Source organism: Hemitrygon akajei, chromosome 4 (genome assembly GCF_048418815.1).
Source record: "Hemitrygon akajei chromosome 4, sHemAka1.3, whole genome shotgun sequence".
In the NCBI taxonomy this organism is placed as follows: domain Eukaryota; kingdom Metazoa; phylum Chordata; class Chondrichthyes; order Myliobatiformes; family Dasyatidae; genus Hemitrygon; species Hemitrygon akajei.
In genome coordinates, this window is record NC_133127.1 from 70,680,045 (window position 1) to 70,705,920 (window position 25,876).

Here is a 25,876-nt window from a genome sequence, read left to right on the forward strand (position 1 = left end):
CAATTCAGCAAAGGATAGCAGCCTTCCAGTTAACCCCTTTCAGTACTTGGGTTAAGAAGATTCTGCAACAACCTTCAAAAGGCATTAGTCAGATTGCATTTGGAGTATAATGAGCAGTTGTTTCTTTTGAGAGAGTAAGCAACCTAACAGACCCTGGCCTACATCAGCCAATTACACCATGAGATCTTTGGAATGTGGAGAGAGAAACAGAGGAAATTCATAGGGAGAAGACACAACTTCTTACAGGTAGCAACGGAACTCAACCCAGGACGCTAGCATTGTAGTAGCACTGCACTAGCCACTATATTTGGGCCCAATATCTGAGAAAGGATATCTATCTTAGCCAGCATTGGACTAGGTCCAAAGGAGCCTCGTCATGAGGCATATCAAGACCCTGGTGTCCCCCTCACTGGACCCCCTCCAGTTTGCGTACCGTCTCAACCGCTCAACAGATGACACCATTGCCATTACCCTCCACCTGGCCCTAACCCACCTGGACAAAAAAGACACATACATTAGAATGCTGTTCATAGACTTCAGTTCAGCATTCAACACAGTCATCCCTCAGAAACTGATTGGAAAGCTGAGCCTACTGGGCCTGAGCACCTCCCTCTGCAACTGGATCCTAGATTTCCTGACTGGGAGATCTCAGTCAGTCCAGATCGGGAGCAGCATCTCCAACACCATCACACTGAGCACGGGGACCCCCCAGGGCTGTGTGCTCAGTCCACTGCTGTTCACTCTGCTGACCCATGACTGTGCTGCAACACACAGCTTGAACCACATCATCAAGTTCGCCGATTACACGACTTCGGTGGGTCTCATCAGCAAGAACGACGAGTAACCTTACAGAGAGGAGGTGCAGCAGTTAACGGACTGGTGCAGAGCCAACAACCTGTCTCTGAATGCAAACAAAACAAGAGATGGTTGTTGACTTCAGTAGGGCACGGAGCGACCACTCCCCACTGAAAATCGACGACTCCTCGGTACAGATTGTTAGGAGCACCAAATTTCTTGGTGTTCACCTGGTGGAGAATCTCACCTGGTCCCTCAACACCAGCTCCGTAGCAAAGAAAGCCCAGCAGCATCTCTACTTTCTGCAAGGGCTGAGGAAAGTCCATCTCTAACCCCCCATCCTCATCACATTCTACAGGGGTTGTATTGAGAGCATCCTGAGCAGCTGCATCACTGCCTGGTTCGGAAATTGCACCATCTTGGATCGCAAGACCCTGCAGCAGATAGTGAGGTCAGCTGGGAAGATCATCGGGGTCTCTCTTCCCACCATCATAGACATTTACACTACATGCTGCATCCGCAAAGCAAACAGCATTATGAAGGACCCCATGCACCCCTCATACAAACTCTTCTCCCTCCTGCTCTCTGGGAAAAGGCACCGAAGCATTCGGACTCTCACGACCAGACTATGTAACAGTTCCTTCCCCCAAGCTATCAGACTCCTCAATACCCAGAGCCTGGACTGATACCTTACTGCCCTATTGGCTTGTTCATTATTTATTGTAATGCCTGCACTGTTCTGTGCACTTTATGCAGTCCTGGGTAGGTCTGTAATCTAGTGTAGTTTTTTTTCCTGTATTGTTTTTTTACGTAGCTCAGTCTAGTTTTTGTACTGTGTCATGTAACACCATGGTCGTGAAAAAACATTGTCTCATTTTTACTATGTAGTGTACCAGCAATTATAGTCGAAATTGACAATAAAAAGTGACTTGACTTGAGGTTTATGAGAATAATCCCAGGAATGAAAGAATTAATGAATGATAAATGTTTGATGCCTCTGGGCCTGTACTCACTGGAGTTTAGAAGAATGGGGGAGATCGATTTGAAACCTACCAAATATTGAAAGGCCTAAACGGAGTGGAAATGGAGAGGATTTTTCCAGTAGGTTCCTAATCTGGAATCCATGGACCACTTGCTTAATGGTATTGGTCTTTACTATAAAAAAGGTTGGGATCTCCCAAGGACCAGAGGATATATCCGCAGAATAAAAGGACATCCCTTCAGAAAAGAGATGAGAAGGAATTTATTTAGCCAGAGGGTGTTGAATCTGTAGAACTTATTACTACAGACAACTGTGGAAGCCAATTCATCAGGTAGATATATGTAAAGTGGTAAAGTGACACCATTAGCAATGGTGTCAACCGTTATAGGGAGAAGGCAGGACAACAGGATTGTTAGGGAAAATAAATCAGCCATGTTGGAGTGACGGCCCAAATGGCTGATCCAAATGCATTTGTCTGCAGCTGCACTAGCGCATGAAGAGAAACTGCTGTGTGCTTGCTCTCGCAGAAAAGTGGCTCCAGAACAATATCCCATACACCATCAATCTACAAGCCATACCACTCAGGGACTTGGGTTATATTATTTTTCATCACTGTACATTTTTCTGCTATCATAACTACAAGTGTTATATGTACCGTGTGTCACCGTTGGTGCTGTGTTTTGCTTTTTGTCCCTGGAGGATTTCATTTGGCTGTATTCATGTGTGTGGCTGAATGACAATTAAACTGGAATTTGAACTTGAACTTCTGCTCCTGTGTCTTATGGGTAACGGTCTTATGGACTTCTTCTAGATGTGCACATATTCACTGCACTTGTTCGAGAATACCAACTTCAGTACAGCTATCTGCAGGCTCACTTTACCACCTTGGAGGTTAAAGCTGATAAGTTTTGACTCTATTTCTTTCCAGGCAGCTAATGTAGATCACTATAACATTATCCCAGTCAGTACATCTCACAAGTAACAGATGCTCTTTTACTCAGCAACTAAAATCCTTCAGTTTACCTTCACTTTTAGCAGGAGTCAACAACATCCCTGAAATTCTCAAACTATATGCTCCCTCGATACTTCATACCAGGGAGTGAAAGCACCATTAATCTGCTTCTAAACATCAAACCTATTGCAAGCAAATCAGCAAATACTCACATATTTTGCTACAAAGGACGTGAGTACAAATTCTGAAGAATCTCTTCACTGATTAAGCAACATAATGGAAGAACCTCAGGTTGACCACCTTCTACATCTCCTTCAATAAGCTGAAAGATGAGTTTGCAGGACCTCCCATTTGGATAAAGAAGTCTAAACCTTCTGAATGGCAGGCTACTGATTGCATCTTTCATCAGAAGCAAATTGATATCCAGTATGTTTCAAAGTACACAATGTTATGTTCCCATCAACAATCTTACAAAGTTGTAATGGTTGTATGTGCATTCATAAAGCTTGCAATTGTGTAAAACAGCATTGGGAAAGGTGAAGCTTGAGGAGATGAGCAGTAAATGTTTGTGGGTTGTGCAAAATATTTAATTTGTACCGAGTTAGAAGCTATATCCAGACTATGGTGTCCAGGATAAGTATCACTTTAAGAAACTGCAAACCACAATGCTATCCCAGTGCATGCAGGAAGAGTGAGGGACAGCTTGAGGACTATTCATTTCTCTGTGAACTGTTGATCAGTCCTGGCTATGAAGGAGGGAACAGGATGTCATTGCTTGTTAGAGCACCTAGAAGATAGTAGAACTGACTTTGGTGAACATCTTAGTGTAGAAAGATTGGGGTGTGTGAATCAGATGCATTCCATTCATCTGCAAAGCTTCAGTTTTATCTGCCTGCTACTTGGCATAGAGCCTCATGCACTGGTGATACCCAAAGATGTAGCTGCCATGGCAGTTCTGGGAGTTGGTGGGGAGGACTAAGCGAGCTCAGAAACCGACTTGTGCATTTATTACACTTCTTAAACCAATGCTGATCTTTTTTAAAAATTTCTTTCTTCCAAGAAACATGTGTGTAACTCCCTCTGCTGGTGAAGAGTGTATATCTCTAATCTACCTAAACAAGGATAGGATTAACATCAAAATAGTCCTTTGAAGATATGAAACAAATATTATTTCAACTTTATTTTTTAAAACACATTGTATGCTCTCTTTGGTTGAATGGAAAATAAAGCTGAACTTCCTCACTTGGCTTTAATAATTCTTTACCCATGAATCCAAAAAGTGACATCATTGTACTTCATGATGAAGAGTTGAACTCTACCCTAACATTCACATATCAAACTCAAAAGGAACCACCGTAGCAGCTGAATGCAAACTTTCAACGTAGCAGTCCTTTTGGGTGTGCCAAATTCAGAACTCACAGCAAATGACAAATATTCAAAATATTTAGTTTACGGTGTTTTCTGATGACTGGTCTACATGCCAAGCCAGATAATATCCTATTGGTTAACTTCTGTTGGGAAGAAAATCTGGCCATGTAAACAAAAAACAGCTGACAAGTTGGAAAAAGGTTCACTTAATTATTTCTCAACCTTTTTACAAATTGTCCAACATTACCAAAATCATCCTGCACTCTTACTGGGCTAAAAACAAGAACCACCCAACACTGGTAGCTCCATGTGGTCATCATATTCTAGAGGTGCTAAGAGGGAGAATGGGCCCAAGACGCTGAATTCCAAATCACTGCGCCATCCAACGTTGCATGTGTAGGACTCACAAACATGCTTTGAAGAATGCATCTGTAAACACATGAGCAGGCCTTGTCCTGAACATTAAAAGAGCTTCAGGTCAAAACATAGCACAGAAATTCAGGTAAGACATGAGAGAAAATAAAGCACAATCATCCTCATCTGTTCTAGAGCCCTTATAGAGTTCAATAATATAGTCCTGAGCAGTATTTCTTGGAAAAGCCCTCTGCAGATACACTTCATGAGGTGCGTACATGTTTGGTTGGTACAGTAATTACCACTGAAAATTGCCTCCAATGTAGGTAATAGAATCAGAGCGTGTTAATGTGTAACTAGGCAAGTAGATTATAGGAAAATATGGAAGAAATCCGATTGATGGGAATGCTCTGAGTGCCGGCATAGTATTAAGGGCCAAGCAACTTTATATCAGTAAGAAATATGAAATAAAGTATTCTCTTGCAGCTAAGAAGTTGATTACACTGGATTTATTTGTAGACATTGTGGCAGTGGATATAAACTTCAGCTGCCACCACATCATCAAAATTGAATTTTAAAAATGCAGTCTCTGCACATGGAAAAGTTTTCAGAAAGGACCAAAAAAAATCAGATTTGTAATTTGTCTTACCAAAGAATGGGGACATTTTCCACAGCTGCTTTCAAACACTTTTTGAAATAACTCAGAAAAGTGTTCAGAAATGCTTTTTTTACTTATAGCTTCCGAATAGAGTTTTGCATTTCATGATACTCCCTGTTAAACCAGTTCAATCTCCATTTCAGATTCCGGATTTTCTTCTTTCTGTAATTGGATTGGTGCATGCTGCAGATTGAGGTAGTACAGGGGAAAATATGAAAGTGCAAGAAAGCAGTCTGTCAGTCTCAATTTGCTGCCTTCACCGTAACCCGTTTGTAATAATACAAATGTGCCATTAATCAGTCAATCAATTAAAAACTGGACACTTTTGCCCTTCTATGCTACCATCTTCACTTTCAGGAAAATGGAATGAACAATTCAAAAAACATACCATTCTTTTTTCAAAAGGTGTCTTATTTACTGCCATCTATCAGCTGCTCTGCATTAACATACAACTCTTTTATTAAAAGCTTGGGGGGGGGCACTGTTCCATAATTAAAAAGTTAAATTGAAAATTATAAAAGCAAAAAAAATTGCAGATGCTCTAAATTTGAAATATGAACAGAAAATGCAAAAACTACACAGGCAGCGTCTATAAATAAACAGGATTAACACTTCAGAATGATAATTTTCATCAAAACCCCAAATTTTGCATCTTGGTGCTATTAAGATAGCTAGTACAGGAGTACCAGAGTCAACAACACTCTATAAAGATCAACAAATTAATGAATCTTTCAATGTGACTAAACTATCTCCTACATTGTTTAATTCAATGACTCCAATCCATTTCTTGTTTTTGTTCTATCTATTCTGTCAGTGACAGCATTCACACCAGTATCTTTGAAATGTCTTCCATTATCCTGACCTGTGGCTTTCCTCTCCACTATAGTCCTTTTTTTTGTGTGAGCCTCAGCGACCACTTACTTTTTCAAGTGGTTGTCTTGGAGGAAAGATTCTGTGAGTGGACGCCACATCCTTCTCACAGCGCAGTGCTTTTTTTAAAGATTCCGAGTTGCGAGCTCAACACTCAACCCGGCACGGATGGAAAGCGGCCTGACTGGATTTGAACTCGGGAACCTTCACTCCGGAGTCCGGTGCTGATGTCACTGCGCCACCAGCCGGCCCACTAGAGTTCATAAGGCTTTCAAATACATCTGTTCCATTTCTCACACTTCCATTCTCAATCCATTTCCTTCCATCTTTGTCCTCAACTTTTTCCACCAGCCTTCACATTCAATGCATTATCCTCTGTAACATGCCAATTTCAACATTATAGCAACACCAGAGAGATCTTCCTATCCTATCCCCTCTATATAATTCAAAGAGATCGTTCCCTCTCTATTACTATGACTCACTCTTCAATTTCCACCAACACCCACTTACCTTACACAACCTTCCCATGAAGCCTCAGCTGAAACAATTCTTGCCCCTTCTCTCTTCTCTTTCCACCATCCAGGGACCCAACACTCTCCTCAATGCAAAAGTGATTCAGTGTACTCTTTCCAGTTTATTGTACTGCATTTCAATGTTCATGATGTGGTCTCTACAATGGAAGAACCAAATGCAGATTGGATATCCATTTTGTATAATACTCGTATTTAGTCTGCATCGATAATCTAAGCATCCACTTGCCTGTCACTTCAGTTGCTTTGGCCTCTTATACTGTTCCCATGAAGCATGAGGATTCAACATTAAATTCAATTGTTTCAGATAACCAGTCTTTCCTCAACCACTACCACTTATGTCACATTTCCAAGCTATCATGAACATTTCTTTGCATTCTTTACTCCTTGCCCCCACTCTGCAACTTAGAACATCTGAAGTGGTATCTCGGTTTCTCTTTTCACTGATGCTGCATGGCCTGTTAAATCTTTCCAGCATTTTGAATCTTTATTTAATACTGCTAAATCATATTTAACATTAGTATCACAAGTAGTTATTACTATGTTAAAGCAATCAAAAGACATTACAACAGTGTCTCATCAGTCAAATATCTGAGGCAATGAAAGGGCTTCTGTTACTTTCCAGTTTCAAAATCATTCACTACCAATTTCCTTATTCACAAGGGATCTGAATACCAAGAATTTTTGAAGCATAGGTAATTGAGATTTTTGCAATGCAAACCATTGGTAATAAAGATCTTTGTTTTAAGGAAAAGAACATATTTCTGTAATCTCTTCCAAGCATAATTAATCTACATCCTCAGAGAAAAAATGTCACTCAGGCCTTTTGTTTACATAAATCATATAAATCATTTTTCATGCTGTCAACATAATAAACACAACTGCACCTCTGCATGACTCTTATCTCTTCTGAAAGACTATGAAAAGCAATTAATTCAAAAGGGTAGAATTTTCATAGTTTTTCCTGACTGCCACTTAGAATACCAGCTGTAAAATGCCAGAAATTCCATGACATTATCCATGTTATTTTGGTGTTCTCATGGATCTCATACTAAAACTAAGAGCTACAGAGAAAACCCAAAACAAATTAGCTCTTTAAATTTTATTTCAATGTTCTGTAGACCTCCATTGGCAATGGTCATGGCTAAAATTAACTACTGCGTGAGTATGGATTTGGACCTGTTTCAATACGCTCGCTGCCATATCAGGTCTATAGTAGATGCAATCTCACTGGTTCTCCACTCTGTCTTGGAGGACCTAGACAACTGCAAGACATACATCAGGCAACTGTTTATCGATCACAGCTCAGCATTCAATACCATCATTCCTTTAGTACTAATAACCAAGCTTCAAAACCTTGCCCTCTCTGTATCCCTCTCCAACTAGACACTCGACTTCTTCATTGGGAGACCAGTGTGAATCAGTAATAATACCTCCTCCTTACTGACTATCAACAGAGATGAACCTCATGAATGTGTACTTAGCTGACTGTTCTACTCTCTCTACAATCATGAATACAGGAACTATGCACAGCTCAAGCATCATCTGTAAATTCACTGATGACATCTTTGTTGATGGAAGCTCAGGTAACAATGAGCAGGCCTACAGGATTGACAGATCAGCTGGTTATGTGGTGTTGCAACAACAGTCTTGCACCCAACATCAGCAAAACACAAGGAATTATTCATAGTCTTCAGAAGAAGTCAGAAAAACAAACATCAGACTTCATTGAGGAGTCAGAAGTGGAAAAAGGGTAAGCAGCTTCAAGTTCCTGGGCATCAATAGAGTATCTAACTTGGACCTGTGCCCAACACATTAATGCAATCACAAAGACATGACAGCAGCTCTAATTATTTAGGAGTATGAGCAGATTTGGTATGTTATCAAAGACCCTTACAAATGTCTAAAGATGTATGTTGAAGAACATTCTGTCTGGTTGCATCACCACCTGGTATGGAGGTCCTGGTGCGATGCACAGGATCTCAAGAGACTATAAAGAGTTATAGACTCAGCCAACTGATCGGGGGAACCACCACCCCCACCACTGAGGGCATCTTCAAGAAGCAGTGCCTCTAAAAGGTGTTACCAATCATTAAGAATCTTCACTCTCCTGAACAGACCACCTAACATGACTATCATCAGGGAAGAGATACAGGAGCCTGAAGATCCACGTTCAACAATTTAGAAAGAGCTTCTTCTCCTCCCCCCCCCCCCACCCCACTTCCACCATCACATTTTGAACAGTCCATGAACCAATGAACATGGCCTCATTATTTCTTTTTTTGAGCTATTTATTTCTGTCTTTGTACAGTAATGTTGCTGCAAAAGGACAAACTTCATGTCATATGTCAGTGATAATAAATTTGATTCTGATTCAAAGCATGGTTTGGGAAATACAGTTTTTCAGCTCATCTACTAATTAAAGATTTTCTAAGTTTATCTATTACTGTGAAATAGTATTGAGACAACTCATTGTAACATTACAATAACAATAACATTGTTATTGCCTTGATAAGAAATGTTTTGAATATAATTGTAATTCAAAGACTGTTTAACTTAGACTGTGCAGCAAGATACCAATGAAATTGTAGTGGCTGCTTATTTTATCAAATACTCTATTGACTTCATGAAGAGTAAAATCTGATGATAGCTATAATCCCATCAATTTAGAGAAAGAGCTTATAATTCTTCTTACTAATACCTACCTACTAATGCATTTTACAGTTACTTGAATAAGATGCAACTAGCCATTCTGTTATATTTCCCCTTTTCTCCCACTGGTAATTACTTAACTGCAACAGATATTTAGGGCTCTTCTACTTTCCACAAATGACTCATAGCTCCTGATGAAAATGGTGATAGATAATACAGCCTTGCCCAGGAATATTTTTCCAACTGCCTGGTTTCAAGTGTCAATGCCCTGTAAGTAGTCATTCCCATATATTTCAGGCACAGCTAGCAGCCTGACTCCAAATAGAATATCAAAGTCATTGTCAAACCACTTTTCAAGCCTCAGAAAAACACTGTTTCATTGAAACAATACTACTAGATCAGAATTTTCTTCTAATTTATTCACCTACTGTTGAAGAACTGATGAATATCTAATTTTATGCCACTATAACTTACAGCTACTCATGCCTTAGTTCCATTATTTATAAATCCTCTTGTGACCTAGTGTTGTGACTCCACTGAAGCACTGTAAAAATTTTAACACCAATGATGAAGTTCTTTCTCATGACTACGTAATTCACCTCAGGAACAGCTGAAGAGCATGATGAAGGGGGAGGGATATGGGCAAAATGGCGAAAAAAAGATATAAGGATAACCTGGGTGATGAATTGGCTAGGTGAGTAAACTTTATATTCAGAAAAGTTCCACTGGTATTTCAAATCAAATACTGTGTACCCATTATTGATTATTTATATCTCTTTACATGACAAAATATTATTTGTGACATTTGTGCATAATTAATTGAAATGTATGTGAAATTCTGCTCATTACAAAGGTCACTACACAATGTTAAACGAGTCCCACTATATACTATATAATGGGTCACATCACATATCCTTTACAGTATTACTTACAAACATAACCTCACTTTAATGGTATATGGATCCTGGATGTAAAATTCAGTTATGGTTTAAAATATTACTCGAAATTCTAAACCCACTAAGATATAGCTTCTGTAAGGTTGTCAAAGCTGGGAGAGGTAGTGGGAATAAGTTCCCACTACTTATTAAATGCTCCCAATGGCATGCATCTCTAATAGCCTCCCACAGCCATTTTCAGCTTTTGGCCTTCACTTGTGGCTTAGTTACTAAGCCTGGCAGAATCGTTTCTACTGACAGAAGGGGCAAAGGCAGGCTACTGGTGCCTTAAAACCATGTTTCGGGCAGATGGGGCTCGTCAGCTATGGTTGCCAGTTCATCTAGAAGAACCCTGATCTCAAACCTCCACTGCCCTGCAGCTATACCCACTCATGTGAAAAGCTTCTGGAATAAACCCCAAGAAAAATCAGGAGATAGAATCCCAAAGGCAGTCCTACGTTGAGTCCAATGCTGACTGGCAACTCCTCCGATACCGTTGGTGCCAAACTGTATCAGGTCTGGCATTCCTTTGGATTCACCAACTGCATGAAGATGGGGAGCCTGCTGCATGAGCCACAGCTTGCTCTCCAGTCATACAGCCGAAACTTGCGTATCGCGTAGACAGCTAGGATGCAATATCCATGGCTGACTCCGACTAACGAAGGGCCTCTGTAACTTATAGCTATGAATGTCTTTATGACTGAAGTACTTCTTGAAAGAAAACACATTACAGTTTTACACTGCAGAGCAGAAAGATCCTACAACAACTCTTCATTGTGTTACAAATATAATCATGATATTGTACCAAAACATTGTACTATTAAATGTTCAATTAATCTTCAATAAATTATGTTGCAAGTTACTCCTGTTATACAATGTGACAACAACACACAGGAGAAAACAGTAATTGTAATGTAGTCTCATACAATAGAACTAGCAATCAAACGTCATTTCCATTCTCCAGTATATTCTACTTAAAAACACAAATTAACTATGAAAGAAACAACAATGCTTTTCCTGTCAAAATTCTGGTATGATTGGCTTTGCTTCATTTTTTGTTCTCCATCAGTAGAAATGTGTTTCTCTGCATTGTGTCACTTGTATAACAGTGTACACTTCATTAGTGTAAACCATTGCATATTTCACACTACTGTTTTCTCTTAACTTCACAAACACTTCTTTTGGTTTTACTAAGTGGTGTCATATTATTCAGACACACAAAAACAACCAACTAATACATTTAAATTAAAGAGGTCCATATTTTAAGATTTCAAAGCAGAGGAACGTGTACTATTATTAAGCAGGATGCATGTCATATAATAGGCTTAGGGAAAAAGCTACCAAGCAAGGTCACTGTCTCATCTTTGACAGTATATTCAATGTTCCAGTTTTTCCATTGTTTGAAAAGGATTTCCAGCATTTATAACCAAGATGTAATCAATGTGATCAACAATTTATGCAATGTTGGTAATCATTTTTGCTTTCACATGGTCTTTACATACATGTACTTCTGTTTTGTTAAACTGCATTTAAAATCAAATGTTTCCTATTTTTCTTACTCTGTGGTGAAAACAGAATATACAACAGTGATTGGTGGAAGTAATACATATCACAATGATGATTCACTTGTTGCTTTGCCCTTTGTGGGTTCTAAGGCTAAACTGACTCACAGGTTAACATCAGATCCACGTTCATGGTCAGTTTCAGCATTTGTCCACTGCAACCGTCTGTTGACATTCCCACAACAGCTATTTAGACCACTGATTTTCAGTTTATAAAATCAATTTGTAATTTACAAATATTTTGCATTTACGTATAAAGGACTAGTTGAAAAAGATGTAAACTTGATATAAGTGGAAAGATTTACTGTCAAAGTCTGCACTTTTGTTGAATTATTTGCAGCACAGTCTGCAGATGCACAATCATAGAAAATGAGAGCTCTGTAAATGAACATTTCATTGATACTGCAATTACTGATTAGTTTTAAAATCTTAATTTTCTCAAAAAGTAACAACAGCAAAATCGAGAATTAATTTCAAAACTTACACTACAATAAACATGAGATGTAAATGTCTCTTACATAAATACTGGTCAGTCTGTCCTCCCAGTTATTAGAAAGTGCATACCTACAATATGCTTTTAAATTAACAAAAATGCTTCCTCAGCCATGGTGGTTAAAAATTGTATCTATTAATCTATTTTGACCTGTTACAAAACCTATTTTATGAAAGCAAGCAAATACAGAGCATTGTTATCATTAAAATAATATTTCACTTACCTCTGCTTTCTGTGTCCTGGGCAGATTAGAAGATTTTTCAACCGCGTAGACATCCACAAGATAAAGGTTTGGTCCTCGCTCTCGATCTAGCACAGCAGCTGTTCGGATGATTCCACTTTGTTGTCCTATTGTGAAAAGGCGTCCGACAGATTTTCCACCACAACGAACTGAAACTATGTAGTACTCCAGTATTGCTGAAGAGCCTCTTGGACTGGATGCCTTTAAAGAGATCACACTGGTACCCACAGGCTCTCCTTCACGTAAAGCAGTGATATATTTTGGCTGGGTAAAGATAGGTCCATCTGTGCCCTGTAGAATAACAGTCACCTCTGAACTGGTTGATCGTCTCTCTCGCCCAAAGTCTACAGCTGACACAACAAGTTGATAGGTGAGTCTAGAAGGAACTAAAGGTGTTACTACTCTGATATCACCACTATATCGATCCATCATAAATGTGTCACTGTCTCCACTAACCAGTTCATACTCAACTTCTCCATTTGTTCCTTCATCTAGATCAATAGCCCTGATGGTTGTGAGAATGGAGCCCATCATCAGAGCACTGTCCGCAATCAGAGCATTCTGAGATAGAAACACTGGGGCATTATCGTTCTGATCTGTTACTAAGATGGTTATATTCTTTAGAGCAAAACGCCTGAAATCAACTGGAACTGCCTGATCAATGGCTTTAACAGTAAGTTCAAACAGATTGGAAAATTCACGGTCAATCTCCGCATTTGTCCGCAGTATCCCATCTGAAGCACCAATCACAAAATGGTTTCCTCTTGGTACTTGCTGGGCTATACAATAATGTAACTCTCCATTAATATCAGCATCAGGATCATGGGCAGCTACAGTCAATATAGATGTACCAATAGGAATGTTTTCTACAATAGATTTAAAAATATCTCCAGGGGGAAAACTAGGTGCATTATCATTGAAGTCTCTAACATGAATCACTACTGACATTGTTGAAGACCTTGGGGGTCTTCCTTTATCTTTAGCTGTTATGTTCAAATGGTATACAGATTGGGTTTCAAAGTCCATTTTCTTTGCAAGGAAAATACTACCTGTATTATGACTGATGCTAAATGTTCCATGATTGTTACTTCCTGTAATGCTGTAATGAATGTCAGCGTTGTCCCCAGAATCTGAATCAGTGGCAGTAGCAGATTCGACAAGCTCTCCAACTCTCATATTTTCCAATGCATCGACGTGCATCACAGCTTGTGGAAATGAAGGAGTGTTGTCATTTTCATCTAGCACGTTGATGATTAAGGTGCATGTGGAACTCAAAGGATCACTCCCTAAGTCAACTGCAAGCAAAGTCAAGGAATAGGAAACTGTAGCTTCATGGTCCAGTTTTCCTATCAAAGTCACCTGTCCTGTGGTACTTTGAATCATAAATTGATCTTCTTCATTTCCCTCAGTTATATAGTAACGTACCAAAGCATTATTTCCCTCATCAACATCCGAAGCACTCACACGGACTACTTGTGTCAAGTTTCCTGCTGATTCTGATATTGTAGCCAGATATAGGTCCTTAGTGAACCTAGGTGCATTATCATTTGTATCCGTGATGTATACTTGGACAGTAGCATGATCTTGGAGGACCTTTGGCAATCCTTGGTCTGATGCAGTTACTGTAAGGCTAAAAACTGCAGCCCCTCTTTGCCTCACTAAAGCTTCCCTGTCAAACTGATGTCTACTGGTTAATTTTCCAGTGATTTCATTCAGCTCAAAATCAAGCTGAGCTGTTTCAAATGCATATTTCACATCACCATTAAATCCAAAGTCTTTGTCCACAGCATTGATGTATCCAACAGTTGAACCAGCTTTCTGCTCTTCTTCAAAATGAAATACATAATTTGTGCTGTTAAATAAAGGTCTGTTGTCATTTACATCTTCCAGTATTATGGTCACATTCACAGTTGCACTTAGAGGCTCTACTGCCCTGTCAGCAGCAACAACCATCAAGACATAATGGCTCTGAGTTTCACGATCCAGTTCAGCCTTAATGTATATTTGCCCATCAGGAAAAATACCAAACCGTTTCTCCTTGTTTCCATCTATAATGTCATAGGTGATTTCTCCATTTACTCCTGAATCCATGTCAGAGGCGAGGACCTTAAAGAACCGAGAATTCACAGGTTCGGCTTCGGAAATAGTGATTTCATATGAAAGCTGGTCAAAAACAGGTGGGTTATCATTCACATCATGCACGTAGATAGTCAAAATTAAACTCGATGAACGCTGGGGAATACCCATGTCAGAAGCTACTACTTCCACCTGGTATGAGCCTGCATTTATGTCAAGAGGTCCATTCAAAGTTACTATTCCAGTTTTCTCATCAATGTGGAAGAGACCTTTGCGATTCTGTCGCAAGGAGTACGAAACCATGCCATTGATGCCTTCGTCAGGATCTTTAACTTTAGCTTGAAAAATTGTATGCCCCAAACCCCAATTTTCAACTGCATTAATACTTTCAACCACATGAGGGAAATGTGGAGAATTGTCATTCAGATCCTTGATTGTAATGTTAACTAAAGTCTCTCCAGTTACTGTACCACCACTTGCCACAACTTTTAATTGATAAAATGCCATTTCTTCTCTGTCTATTGTACTGGCAGTATTAATTTGACCCGTTGATCCACCAATGGTAAACATGCCCTTCTGGTCTCCTGAGGTGATGAGGTAAGTGATGTTGGTATTAAGATCAAGTGTAGATGCAGATACTGTGCCAACAAGGGAACCAATAGCAATGTTCTCAAAAATAACAAAACTGTAGCTGCTCTGGCTGAACGAAGGAGGTGTATCCTGCGTGTCAATAACCGTTATGGTTACAATAGCTAGCTTCTGTGAGCGGAGATTTCCACCATCTGTAGCAACTACCTAGAATCAAAAATCATATGATAAAACATTAGATGATAGTTTGAAGAGAAAAGCCTTTAGTGTTTTGTTATCAAAAGAACAAAGGATAATATGAATATATAATATGAATAAATTTGCCATAACAATAAAACCCAGAACACTTTGCTTTCAATTTTTGTTCAATTAGAATTTCAGCTAAGCTGAAAACTGAAATTTGGAAATTAATTTATCTGAACAATTATTTAACATACTCAATTATTTTCCAGCAGGATTTCCTGAATACCCCAAATGCATTGAACTAAGTTTGCTTAGACTCCACATAGCCCCTCTCCACACTCTCACCACATTCCCATTAAGATCAAAGTATGGTCTTGGAACAATTTCCATTTCATACACTAAGTATTAGAGTCTCTAGTGAGATATGGCACAGCAAAATGCTGAGAAAATGTTTCTTTATTTGCCTTCCAACATTATGCTTGACAAAATAAATTCCCACAACATCAATGTTTCAGTCTTCATACTAATCAGAGCTTGAATAAATGACATGACTAGGAAGTCCCAAATTAGAAACAATTGTATGGCTTAGGTCCACGTACAGTATATTAAGCATTTTATACAACCCTTAATTAGACGGCCTGGTATGAAAACACCAATGTCCAAAAATGGAAAAGCTAACAAAAAGAAATGGAATCAGCTAGTTCATCACAGGGAAAACCCTTTCCTCTAAGGAGCACTGCCACAAGAAAGCAGCATCCCCTCCCCTCTCCCACCATCCAGGTCATGCTGCAATCAGGAAGGAGGTACAGGAGCCTTAGCTTCCCCACCACCAGGTTCAGGAACAGTAATTATCCTTCAACCCTCAGACTCCTGAACTGGCACAGATAACTTCACTCATCTCAACAATGAACTAATTCCACAACCTATAGACTCACTTTCAAGGACTCTGAAACTTGCGTACTCATTGTCAATTTTTTTTTGTATTTGCAGTTTGACTTTTGCACATTGGTTGTCTGTCTTTGTGTGCAGTTATTCATTGAATCTATTGTATTTCTTTTTTCTGTGAATGACTGCAAGAAAATGAATCTCAGGGTAGTAGATCGTTACATATACATACTTTGATAATAAATTTACTTTGAACTTCAAGAGGATTTTCACCCCTATTAATTACAGGAGAGGCAACATAAAGTTTTATGCAGGTATTTATTGACTCCTATCAATCTTATTCAAATTTAGTTACAGTACACTTGGCCAGATGGCTAGGGAATAGCTCAACACTCCAGGTCTTGATCTTTTTACTGTGGAAGTGTTAAGAGTATCATCAATCTAATTTTAATCTGAGCTCAGGTACCAAAGGTCTAGTCCACTGAGTTTTTCAAGGCTTATTTTTTAATTGATGATCATTCTCCATTCACAAAGTCTTTCTTTTCCTCTTACTCTAGCTTCTCCTTGTGAGGAAAAAATAACCTCATGAGATAATCTAGAAAGAGATTTCCATCTACTCAATAATTTTGTTTGATATAAGATTTTCCCTTTATGATTTTGTGTTTGATTTGTTGTTGAAGAATCCTACTTCAAATCACACAGCTTCCTCCTAAACCTTGAGAAGCAAAGCAAAATAATTGAAAGGAATATTGTATCCAAATGAAAAGTATCACATCTTATTTTGTCACTTTACTGCCATAACAACATCACCTATATTTACACAATATTTTCAGTAAGGTTATCCTTCACAGAATAATTATGAAGCAAAACTGGCATGGGTCCAAAGGAAGAAATACTAGCTGAGGTAAATAATGGGTTGGTTGAAAAGTTTTAACTTAAAGGAAGTGGGTTACGATGGAGGTAGCTGAATTATGGAGGTTGCAAGACAAGAACACAGCTAGGAAAACATTGGAATATATTTGATATGGACTGATGCACAAAGCTGTAATTCTGACAAGCTTGAAGGGGATTTATAAGCATAAAACTCTTTCTCCCATACCATATCTACTTTAATTGTACCTATCTCTTTCTTTATGTGTATTTCATACCCTGTCAAGCATATTTTCCGTTGTGTAAATCCATGTAAAATTTGGAACTCCAGAAGATGAAAATATTTATATTCCAACTACATTGATCAAAACTATGGTTTAAATAAAAGAATTGCAAAGAAATACACAAAGTAAGAGTGGAAGGGGAAAACTATGTACTATAAAGGTCTTCTTATAAAGTATTTGAAAACCTAAAAGTTTCAGATGCATGTAGCTCTAGACAACAGCTCTATCACTGAATATCAGATTATTGTCCTTCTTGCTAGTTACAGACTTCATTTCTGTGTGAGTTCTTCCATCTAAAGCCTCCAGTTATATAATCCCGTACAACCCATTTCTAAACCTGCTCAAGATCCAAAATAAAAGCATTTCGGGCAAATCATTATACTACTGAACTTATTTCACCATCCTTGACTCTATACTTTCTCGCCAGTCCAGACTCCTCCTACTTCCTTCCTTGTACCTCTGATGTCCTCCAACACTGACTGTTGCCAATTCCCTAGTCTCAACTAGAATGATACATATCCATTAGAGACTTCCACAGCTATATTGTCTATACTTTCACCTATTCCACTCCTGAAAGAGCTCCATGTAAGCTTCTGTCTCTGTAAATTAGCTCTGATGATGAGTTTCTCCACTGAAATACATCTGGGAAGTCTTCCCTTCCACCTGAGCTGTTCGAGCTCTTGACCATGCATCATCAATTTTCTGAAACTCTGTTCTCACCCCGTTTCCTCATGAACAAAACAAGATCTCCTGTATTCAAGACTCCACACTGAACCCTTAATTTCAGCTACTTTCAAAGAGATTCCACTATGAGACCCACCTTACCCTCTCCTACCTGCAAAGTATTCTGAAAGGATTATGCTCCTTGTGACTTTTCCTGATCTCCATTCCACTATCTAGGAAACTAAACCAACCTTCCATGTGAAGTAGTGATTCATTTGCACTGATACTAAATATGGTGTTTTGTATTCAATACTCATGATGTGGTCTCCTCTGTACCAGAAAGCAACAAGCATTGCTTGCGTGATTACTTTGCGGAGCACCTTTAGTCAATCCACTTGAGCTTCCAGTTGTAAACACAAAGTATACTGCACATACTGTGGTCAAATCAACATGCACAAACAAGCTGGATGAACTCAGCAGTCGGGCAACATCTGTTGAAAGGAGCAGTCCAACCTGCTGAGTTCATCCAGGTTGTTTGTACGTGTTGAGCTTCCAGTTGCCTGTACTCTATCATATTCCCACTCAGCCTCCTGCATGGCTTCAATAAGACCTAATGTAAGCTTAAGAAACAGTATCTCATCTTCTATGATTTTGTTGACTTCAAGATTCAATATATTACAACTATTCAACAGCTCAGAACCACAGTAATCCTGAGGTTTCCTTTGACCCATTCATCCCTTCCTTCCTATCCACCCTCTCTGCAACTTACAACTATCCTGTCTCCTCTCTTCTCTCATTCTGATGAGGAGTACTGGACCAAAACATTAAAGCTATTTCTCTTTCCACAGGGGTTGCCTGTCTTGCTGGTATTTTTTTCCCATATGAATACTTTTTTTTAAACCACAAGCAATATGATTACTTTGTTGAATGGGGAAAAAAATTCTCTACATAATTTAAATAATGGAATCATGAATAGCACTGCAGTGCCTACAATTTACACGAGTTCTCACATTTGAACAAGACAGGAAAATGTCAATCCAATCAAGCATAATTATACAATGGATTGAGGAGCTCAAGGCCACAACTACCACAAATATGCAATTCCAGTAAATGGCGACAATAGAGGTTCCAGACAAGTTAAGACAAAGAATAACTAATTCCAATTTTTTAAAAATCAAAGAAAATTGTTTTATTTTTGCTATCATTTATTCACTTGGTGGCAAGTTTTCTAAGCAACTCAATAGGTAATATACTTCGTGTGCTCACTGACTTTTTCAGTGAGAATCAATAGCTCATCTCCTTGCCTTTGGAAAATTTTAAGGACAATGCAATCCAGGTTTTGAAATTTAGTGCACAATATGAAGATGGAATGTCCAAATACATTAATTTTAATTGTATTTGACAATCATTTTAATATATTCCTTATTTCTCCATTGAACATTTTTATACCAATTTTTGATCACATAGTGATTCAATAAATTTGGTCTCAAAATTCATAGCCAATGGAGTTCAAGAATCTTAAATCACAAATTTCCTAATATTTTGTATTTATGTCATCATCATTCCTCAAGCTGAATATATTGAGTTAACTTTAACTTTTACTGGCAGCTTGAAAACTCAGAACTATATTTCCTTCACCTTTTCATGCAGTTCTTTCTGACTGATGAAATTGCCTTCATCTAATAAGCATGAGCTAGCTTTCCAAAAATATTACTGCTACCTACTTATTGGGAACTACAAAGCTATGTCTTAAAAATCCTTTCAGTCTCCATGTGAGACAGTGCTTCATTTCACCTTTGGAATCAGAAGCTCACCAGATTTCAAGCAATCATGTTTCTATCTTTCCTCAGCCACAGTATAATGACAGTCATCTCCAGGAGATAAATATTTAGTCACACATTACTGCAATTGGAATAGCTCAAATTGTAACTGTTAAGGTTGTCATAATAAAAAAACTTGTTTAACAGGTCTGTGGAGCAAGACTTTATATTTTAAAAAACACTGCTTTGTAAAGTTGAAGGAACATTAGTCTGGTATATCATAATTAGATCCTGATGTGGATTCAGCATGGTGTGAAAATAAATCACAGTCCTATTTCACTTTCTCATACGTAAAAAAAAGTTATCGTCACCCTCTGCGACTTTCAAGAAGTGCAGTGTGTTGTTTCTTATTGAGTTATGATCCCTTGCCTGTGCTGAATTAACTATTCTCAGTTGGCAAACAGTTGAGGCAACACAATTGGAAACTGATCTAAATCTTACATCCCAAAAACCAGGTGGAGTGGGGTCAGGTCCATGGATAAATTGCAATGTAGGAGTGAGTACTTCAAATTAACATTCTGTTGTAAAGGCAGCAAGGAAAGTAAGTATGCAGCCAATCTACTCCCAGGAAACAAGCTGATCTCAAATATTACAATAAAGCTTCTCTTTATTATAATAATCTTATACCCTACAACCTAAATTGACCTTCCTCTATCTTAAATCTCTGAAATCCCACTCCCTCCAAAGAATATAGACCCCCCCCCCCCAAAAAAACTCTCAATCATTTTCTCTGGTTCCACAATGACCTTCTGCTTGGTAGCACTTAAGTATCTGCCTTCTGGAAAGCATCACACCCAAAAGGTTCCCAAGGGCAGCAACCTTACTTAGACGATAAGATATAGGAGCAGAATTAAGCCATTTGGCCCATCAAATCTGCTCCATCATTTCATCAGAGCTGATCCATTTTCTTTCACAGCCCCAATCTCCTGCCTTCTCCAGGGTCCTTACTTCGAGGACTCCTACTGTTAAATTCTCACCTCACAGATCTCAAATCCAGACTATTATTGCTCAAAATTGAATCAAGAAAATCTCCCGTTTGGGTAAGATGCCAAAGGGCCATCACTGTTTATGGAATTACCTTCTGGAATAAGGTAGAGGGAATAGACAAGCAGAAGCAAATACTAAGTAACCATCAAAAGCTTAGAATGTATCAATGAGTTTCTTTAAATTTCTTAACACCCAATCATGGTCATTCTACTTGAAAGATGCTGTTTGGAGACTTTCCACTCTCTGTGGGAAACTCAGGCAAGTCATAATCCAGTAAGATGCTTCCTGACAAGAGACCTGCTATCAGCATTAGCCCTGGTAAGGAAACAGGTTGTAGCTTAATATTAGATAAAATGTAATCCAGGGTCACCATTGAGGAAGGAATGGCAAGCATAGATTATGTTGCAGATATCAATCAGTATAGAAATTCAATGATGGCTGAAGGTGGACTCACAAAGTAGATGAGATACTGAAGAAGGGGTATACTGTATTGAATACTATATTCATTAGGCGGGATATACAATATTTAGACTGACACAGTTGTACAACCAGTAGAGCCACTGCCACACAGTACCAAATACCGATTCAATCCTGACCTCGGTATGGGTTTCCTGTAACATCATGGGTTTTATCCAGGTGTTCTAGATTAATCCCACACCCCAAAGGCATGTGGTCACATGATAGGCTAACTGGCAACTGTAAGTTGCCCTTCATGTGTAGATGAATAATAGAATCTGGGGGAGCTGATGAGAATATGTGGAGGAAAAATATGGGATTACTGTGTAAATGGGTGGTTGATGATCAGCACAGATTTGAGGAGTTAAAGGGGCTGTTTCTGTGCTCTATCTCTCAGTCTTTATGGCTCATTAATATACTCCTCATAGAGTGCCAGGACCAGTGACCCTTTCAGGAAGGAAGACACCTCTCTCCAAGTATGAGGAAATCAGAGATCCAACCATCCAGCTTCTAGTGAAGGATTGAACATTAATGATAGATGAAAAGATCACTGATTAAAAATAAATTACCAGCAAAATAGCTGGGACATTACAGCTTCTTCAAAACGATATTAACACAGAAGGCATCATTAATTTTCCAAGATCATTCATCTCCAACTGAATCAATTTTATCTCTAACTGAAGCAGTTTCTGGCACAAGTTCTAAGAAACAGTACAAACTTCAATGACTGATTAGGGCCAATCTCCATGGAAAATTATGAAAAAGTCATCCGCACATGCTCAAAAAAAAAGCATACCTTGAAAATGTGTTTGGAGCGCTTCCCAAAGTAGTGGGGGAGGAACAACAGCTGCGGCAGCATGTCCCTGAAACAAGGCTTTTAAATTTGGGACGTCTGTTAACAGCAGTTTGGGAGGATTTCAGCTCCTCCTCACGCTTCCACTAGTGTGTACTATTAAATCGCTTACTTTTGTTGTAGTTAGGGATTTGCGAAGCACGCTAAAGTGAAAACATGCAATCTAGTGCGTTACAAATCGTCTACCTGCAGCTGATAAGCTGTCCTCTCCTCTCGGTCCAGTGACATCCTGGTGGAGATGACGCCCGTGTGGTGGTTGATGTGGAACCTGGAGGTGTCTCCCGCCGTGATGGTGTAGCTGACAGTCCCGTTGCTGCCCAGGTCGGGGTCGGCGGCCGACACGGCGGTGATGTAGGCGCCGGGGGGCTCGTTCTCCTTAATGTTCGCGAAGTACTGCAGCGGGTAGAAGGTGGGGCTGTTGTCGTTGATGTCCAGCAGCGTGATGTTGACCCGGGCCACCGAGGAGAGCGGGGGCTCGCCCTTGTCGCGGGCTTGCACCAGCAAGACGTAGGCGGCCTGCTGCTCCCGGTCCAGCTCGGCGAGGCAGGTGAGGAGGCCGGACACCGGGTCCAGGCGGAAGAGCTGCCGGTAGCTGGGCGGGGTGTCGGGCACCAGCAGGTAGCGCACGGTGCCGTTGGCGCCCAAATCCTTGTCGACGGCGGTGAGGGCGACCAGCGGGGTTCCCGGCGGCGAGTGCTCGGCGATGGCGGAGGCGTAGGAGGGCTCGGTGAAGGTGGGCGCCTGGTCGTTGACATCGCCGATGGTGATGCTGAGGGTGGCGTAGGAGGTGCGCGGCTGCAGGCCCTGGTCGCGGGCGCTGACGTTGAGCCGCAGTTCGGCCGCCGTCTCTCGGTCGAGGGCGGCGGCGCTGGTGATGAGGCCGCTCTCCTCGCTGATGTTGAACCAGCCCAGCCGGTTGCCGGACACCACCGAGTAGCGGAGCTGCGCGTTGAGGCCGGAGTCGCCGTCGGTGGCCCGCAAGCCGCCGATGTAGCTGCCGAGCGGCACGTCCTCGGCCACGTGCACCTGGTAGTGCGGCCGCTCGAAGACGGGCGGGTGGTCGTTGATGTCGTTGATGAAGATGAGCAGGCTGGCGAGCGAGGAGCGGGCGAGCGGCAGCCCGTGGTCGCACACCGACACGGTCAGGTTGTAGGCCGGGATGCGCTCCCGGTCCAGGGCGCTGGCCACCTTGATCAGGCTGAGGCCGGGCACCGGCGACCGCTGCACCGAGAAGTGCAGCTGCTCGTTGCCGGCCAGGATCGACACCGAGATGTTGCCGTTGGCCGCCGAGTCGGCGTCGCTCACCGTCAGCAGCGCCACCACCGTGCCGATGGGCGCGTTCTCGTCCACCGCCGCGAACCGCGAGTTGGCCGGCAGGTAGCGGAACTTCACCAGCGGGTCGTTGTCGTTCACGTCCAGCAGCTTGACGGTGGCCTCGGTGCGGCCGCTCAGCGATGGGCTGCCGCCGTCGCTGGCCCGGATCACCAGCGAGTATTCCTTCTTGGTCTCGTAGTCGAGCTGCTCCTTGACGGTCAGCACCCCGGTCGCCGGCTCCATGTGGAAGGGGCTGCCCTCATCCACCGAGAACACCAGGTCGGCATTGGCCCCTTGATCCAGGTCGCTGGCCGTCACCTGCAGCACGCTGGAGCCGATGGGCACACTCTCGGGAACGCTGGCCTGGTAGTGAGCCTGCGAGAAGCTAGGCGAGTTGTCGTTGGTGTCCTGCACGGTGACATTGACCTGCAAGTAACCGAATCTCTTGGGCTGCCCGCGGTCCTCCACCTCCACCAGCAGCTGGTAGAAAGGATCCGTCTCCCTGTCCAGCCCGCCGGTCGACACCAGGTGCATGAAGGCGCCTTCGCCGCTCGGGTTGACCGTGATATCCAGGCGGAATTTCCCTTCCTCGTTGCCCTGTACGATGCGGTAGGAGCGGTGGTCCACCCCGTTGGTGCCGATGTCCGCGTCGGTGGCCGTGTCCAGGATCACCTGCCGCCCGCCGCTCGGGTCCTCCCTGAAGCTCACCACGATGCTGGGCTCGGGGAAGACCGGAGCGTTGTCGTTGACATCCAGCACGATGATGCGGACCTCGGTGGGGTAGGTGGGCTGGCTGGACAGCACCACGATATTGATCACATCGCTGGGCAGGCTTTCGCGATCGATCACCGCGGTAGTGCAGATGACACCTGTGGTGGCATTGATGGCGAACAACGCGTGGTTCTCGCTGAAGCGATAGGTGAAGTCCGGCTTGGTGTGTATGGTGCCCACCAGGGTCTCGGGCGGCAGCTCCTCCTCGATCTTAAACACTTGGCGGAGTTGGTTGGACGCGGCATCCCAACAAAAGCTCAGGAGCACCAGCAAGACGGTGAGAAGATTACAGCTTCTACCTAACGGTACCATGGTACAGGAGTGTTCTCAAACCACCTTTCCAGCAAGATACAGCTCTTCCAAAAGGCATCAAATCTCAGCGAATCTAGGGGCAAATCCTAGTAACGGCTACCGATAGAGTACCTTTGTAAGCGGCACCGTCTTCACGATTTATTTTAAGTTAAAAAGTTTGTTTCTTCAACCGCTTCTCTTCATAAAGTTTTTCGAAGCAGCTGTTGGCGTTTCCATATAAAAAAATTGTAAACTTTTGCCTGATACACTCCAACTTTTAAAGCTTTGATCCCCCTGTTATGTCCCAACTTGCAGATTGCTACGGGAGAGAGTATTCGGATACAGTTTCAGCACACTGCCGCTTTCGCTGCCGCACCAATAAAGACATGACTCGCTTTGGTCATTCCCGGGATCTTGATTTTTTTTCCACTTTCTCCCAATACAACCTAACTCCACAGCACAGGAAAGACTCCGCCCGCCCCTCAATCTGCCGCTGCCGTTCCGACCATTGGTTCGTACTCGTATCCCTCCGCTCTCTCTCTTCCCAAATTGTGTTCGTCCCCCTGCGGGCAATGCTGCCGTCAGTCACAATGAGTGGCAGCGGGTCCCGCACCCCCTCCACCCCTCGCGGGAGGGAGATTGAGCCAACATGTGATGTAAGGTGAGGGTCGAAAATAAGGAGAAAGGGGGCGTGGTTAATGGGGCCGCGCATTGGAACTGTACAGGAATAACTTTTAAGGATTTGCGGCTCTGGTTTATGTAGCAATGGTTGCAGGCGATGTGCTTCACAAGGGGTGGTGACATTTTTAAAGCGAAACTTAAAATTGACACAATGAACCAATATCCAATTTAAATTTCGTGCCTTTTTACTCTATCAACTTCAATGTGTTGAATCTAGTAGATGGAGAATGTGAGCCGGACCGTTACATGTTAGACATATTTTTCAAAGGAAGAATGTCAAACCCCCAGCCTGGCTGGACCCATTGCAGCCATTCAGTCAGATTTGTTTTCAGCTGTCACCTCTTTACCACTTATCAGAGAATAAACTAATATACCAACCAATTTTAATTTCGCAAAATATACTTCGTAAATTCAAGAGAAAATAAGTTAAACTCTATAATAAGAGTTTGATACTGTGACGATGTTTTACACATCACAGACCTTTGTCCACTGCAAACCACTTTAATCCTGTTAAAGATTTAAAGTGTTATAAAGCAGCAGCGCCAGCAACTTTCCGAATTTTAGAAGTACAATATTGCCAAAAATATCCTGAGTTGTTCGCAACAGTATTTCTTTCTCTCATGGGACAAATATTATTAAGCAAGAATTCATCGTTTGCGATACAACAGCGTCCTCTAGTGTTCAATCGGAGTTGATGTTTATATATAACATATGTTCCGTACCTGACAAGTTAAATGTGGCTGATATTTATATGCAATTTGA

At 41.3% G+C, this 25,876-nt stretch overlaps 1 protein-coding gene across 2 annotated transcripts in view; it reads right to left on the reverse strand.

Moving 5' to 3' along the window:
• The window catches only part of fat4 (FAT atypical cadherin 4), a 363,521-nt gene extending 338,963 nt beyond the window's left edge, over positions 1–24,558 (reverse strand). For both annotated transcript variants that reach the window (XM_073042814.1, XM_073042815.1), the window contains exons 1-2: positions 22,244–24,558; positions 12,375–15,263 (exon numbers count right to left, since the gene is read on the reverse strand). In XM_073042814.1, coding sequence (XP_072898915.1) covers positions 12,375–15,263; positions 22,244–24,454 — 5,100 coding nt within the window. In that variant the 5' untranslated portion in view covers positions 24,455–24,558. The remainder of the gene's footprint in view (positions 1–12,374; positions 15,264–22,243) is intronic.
• Between the last annotated feature and the right edge of the window lie 1,318 nt (positions 24,559–25,876).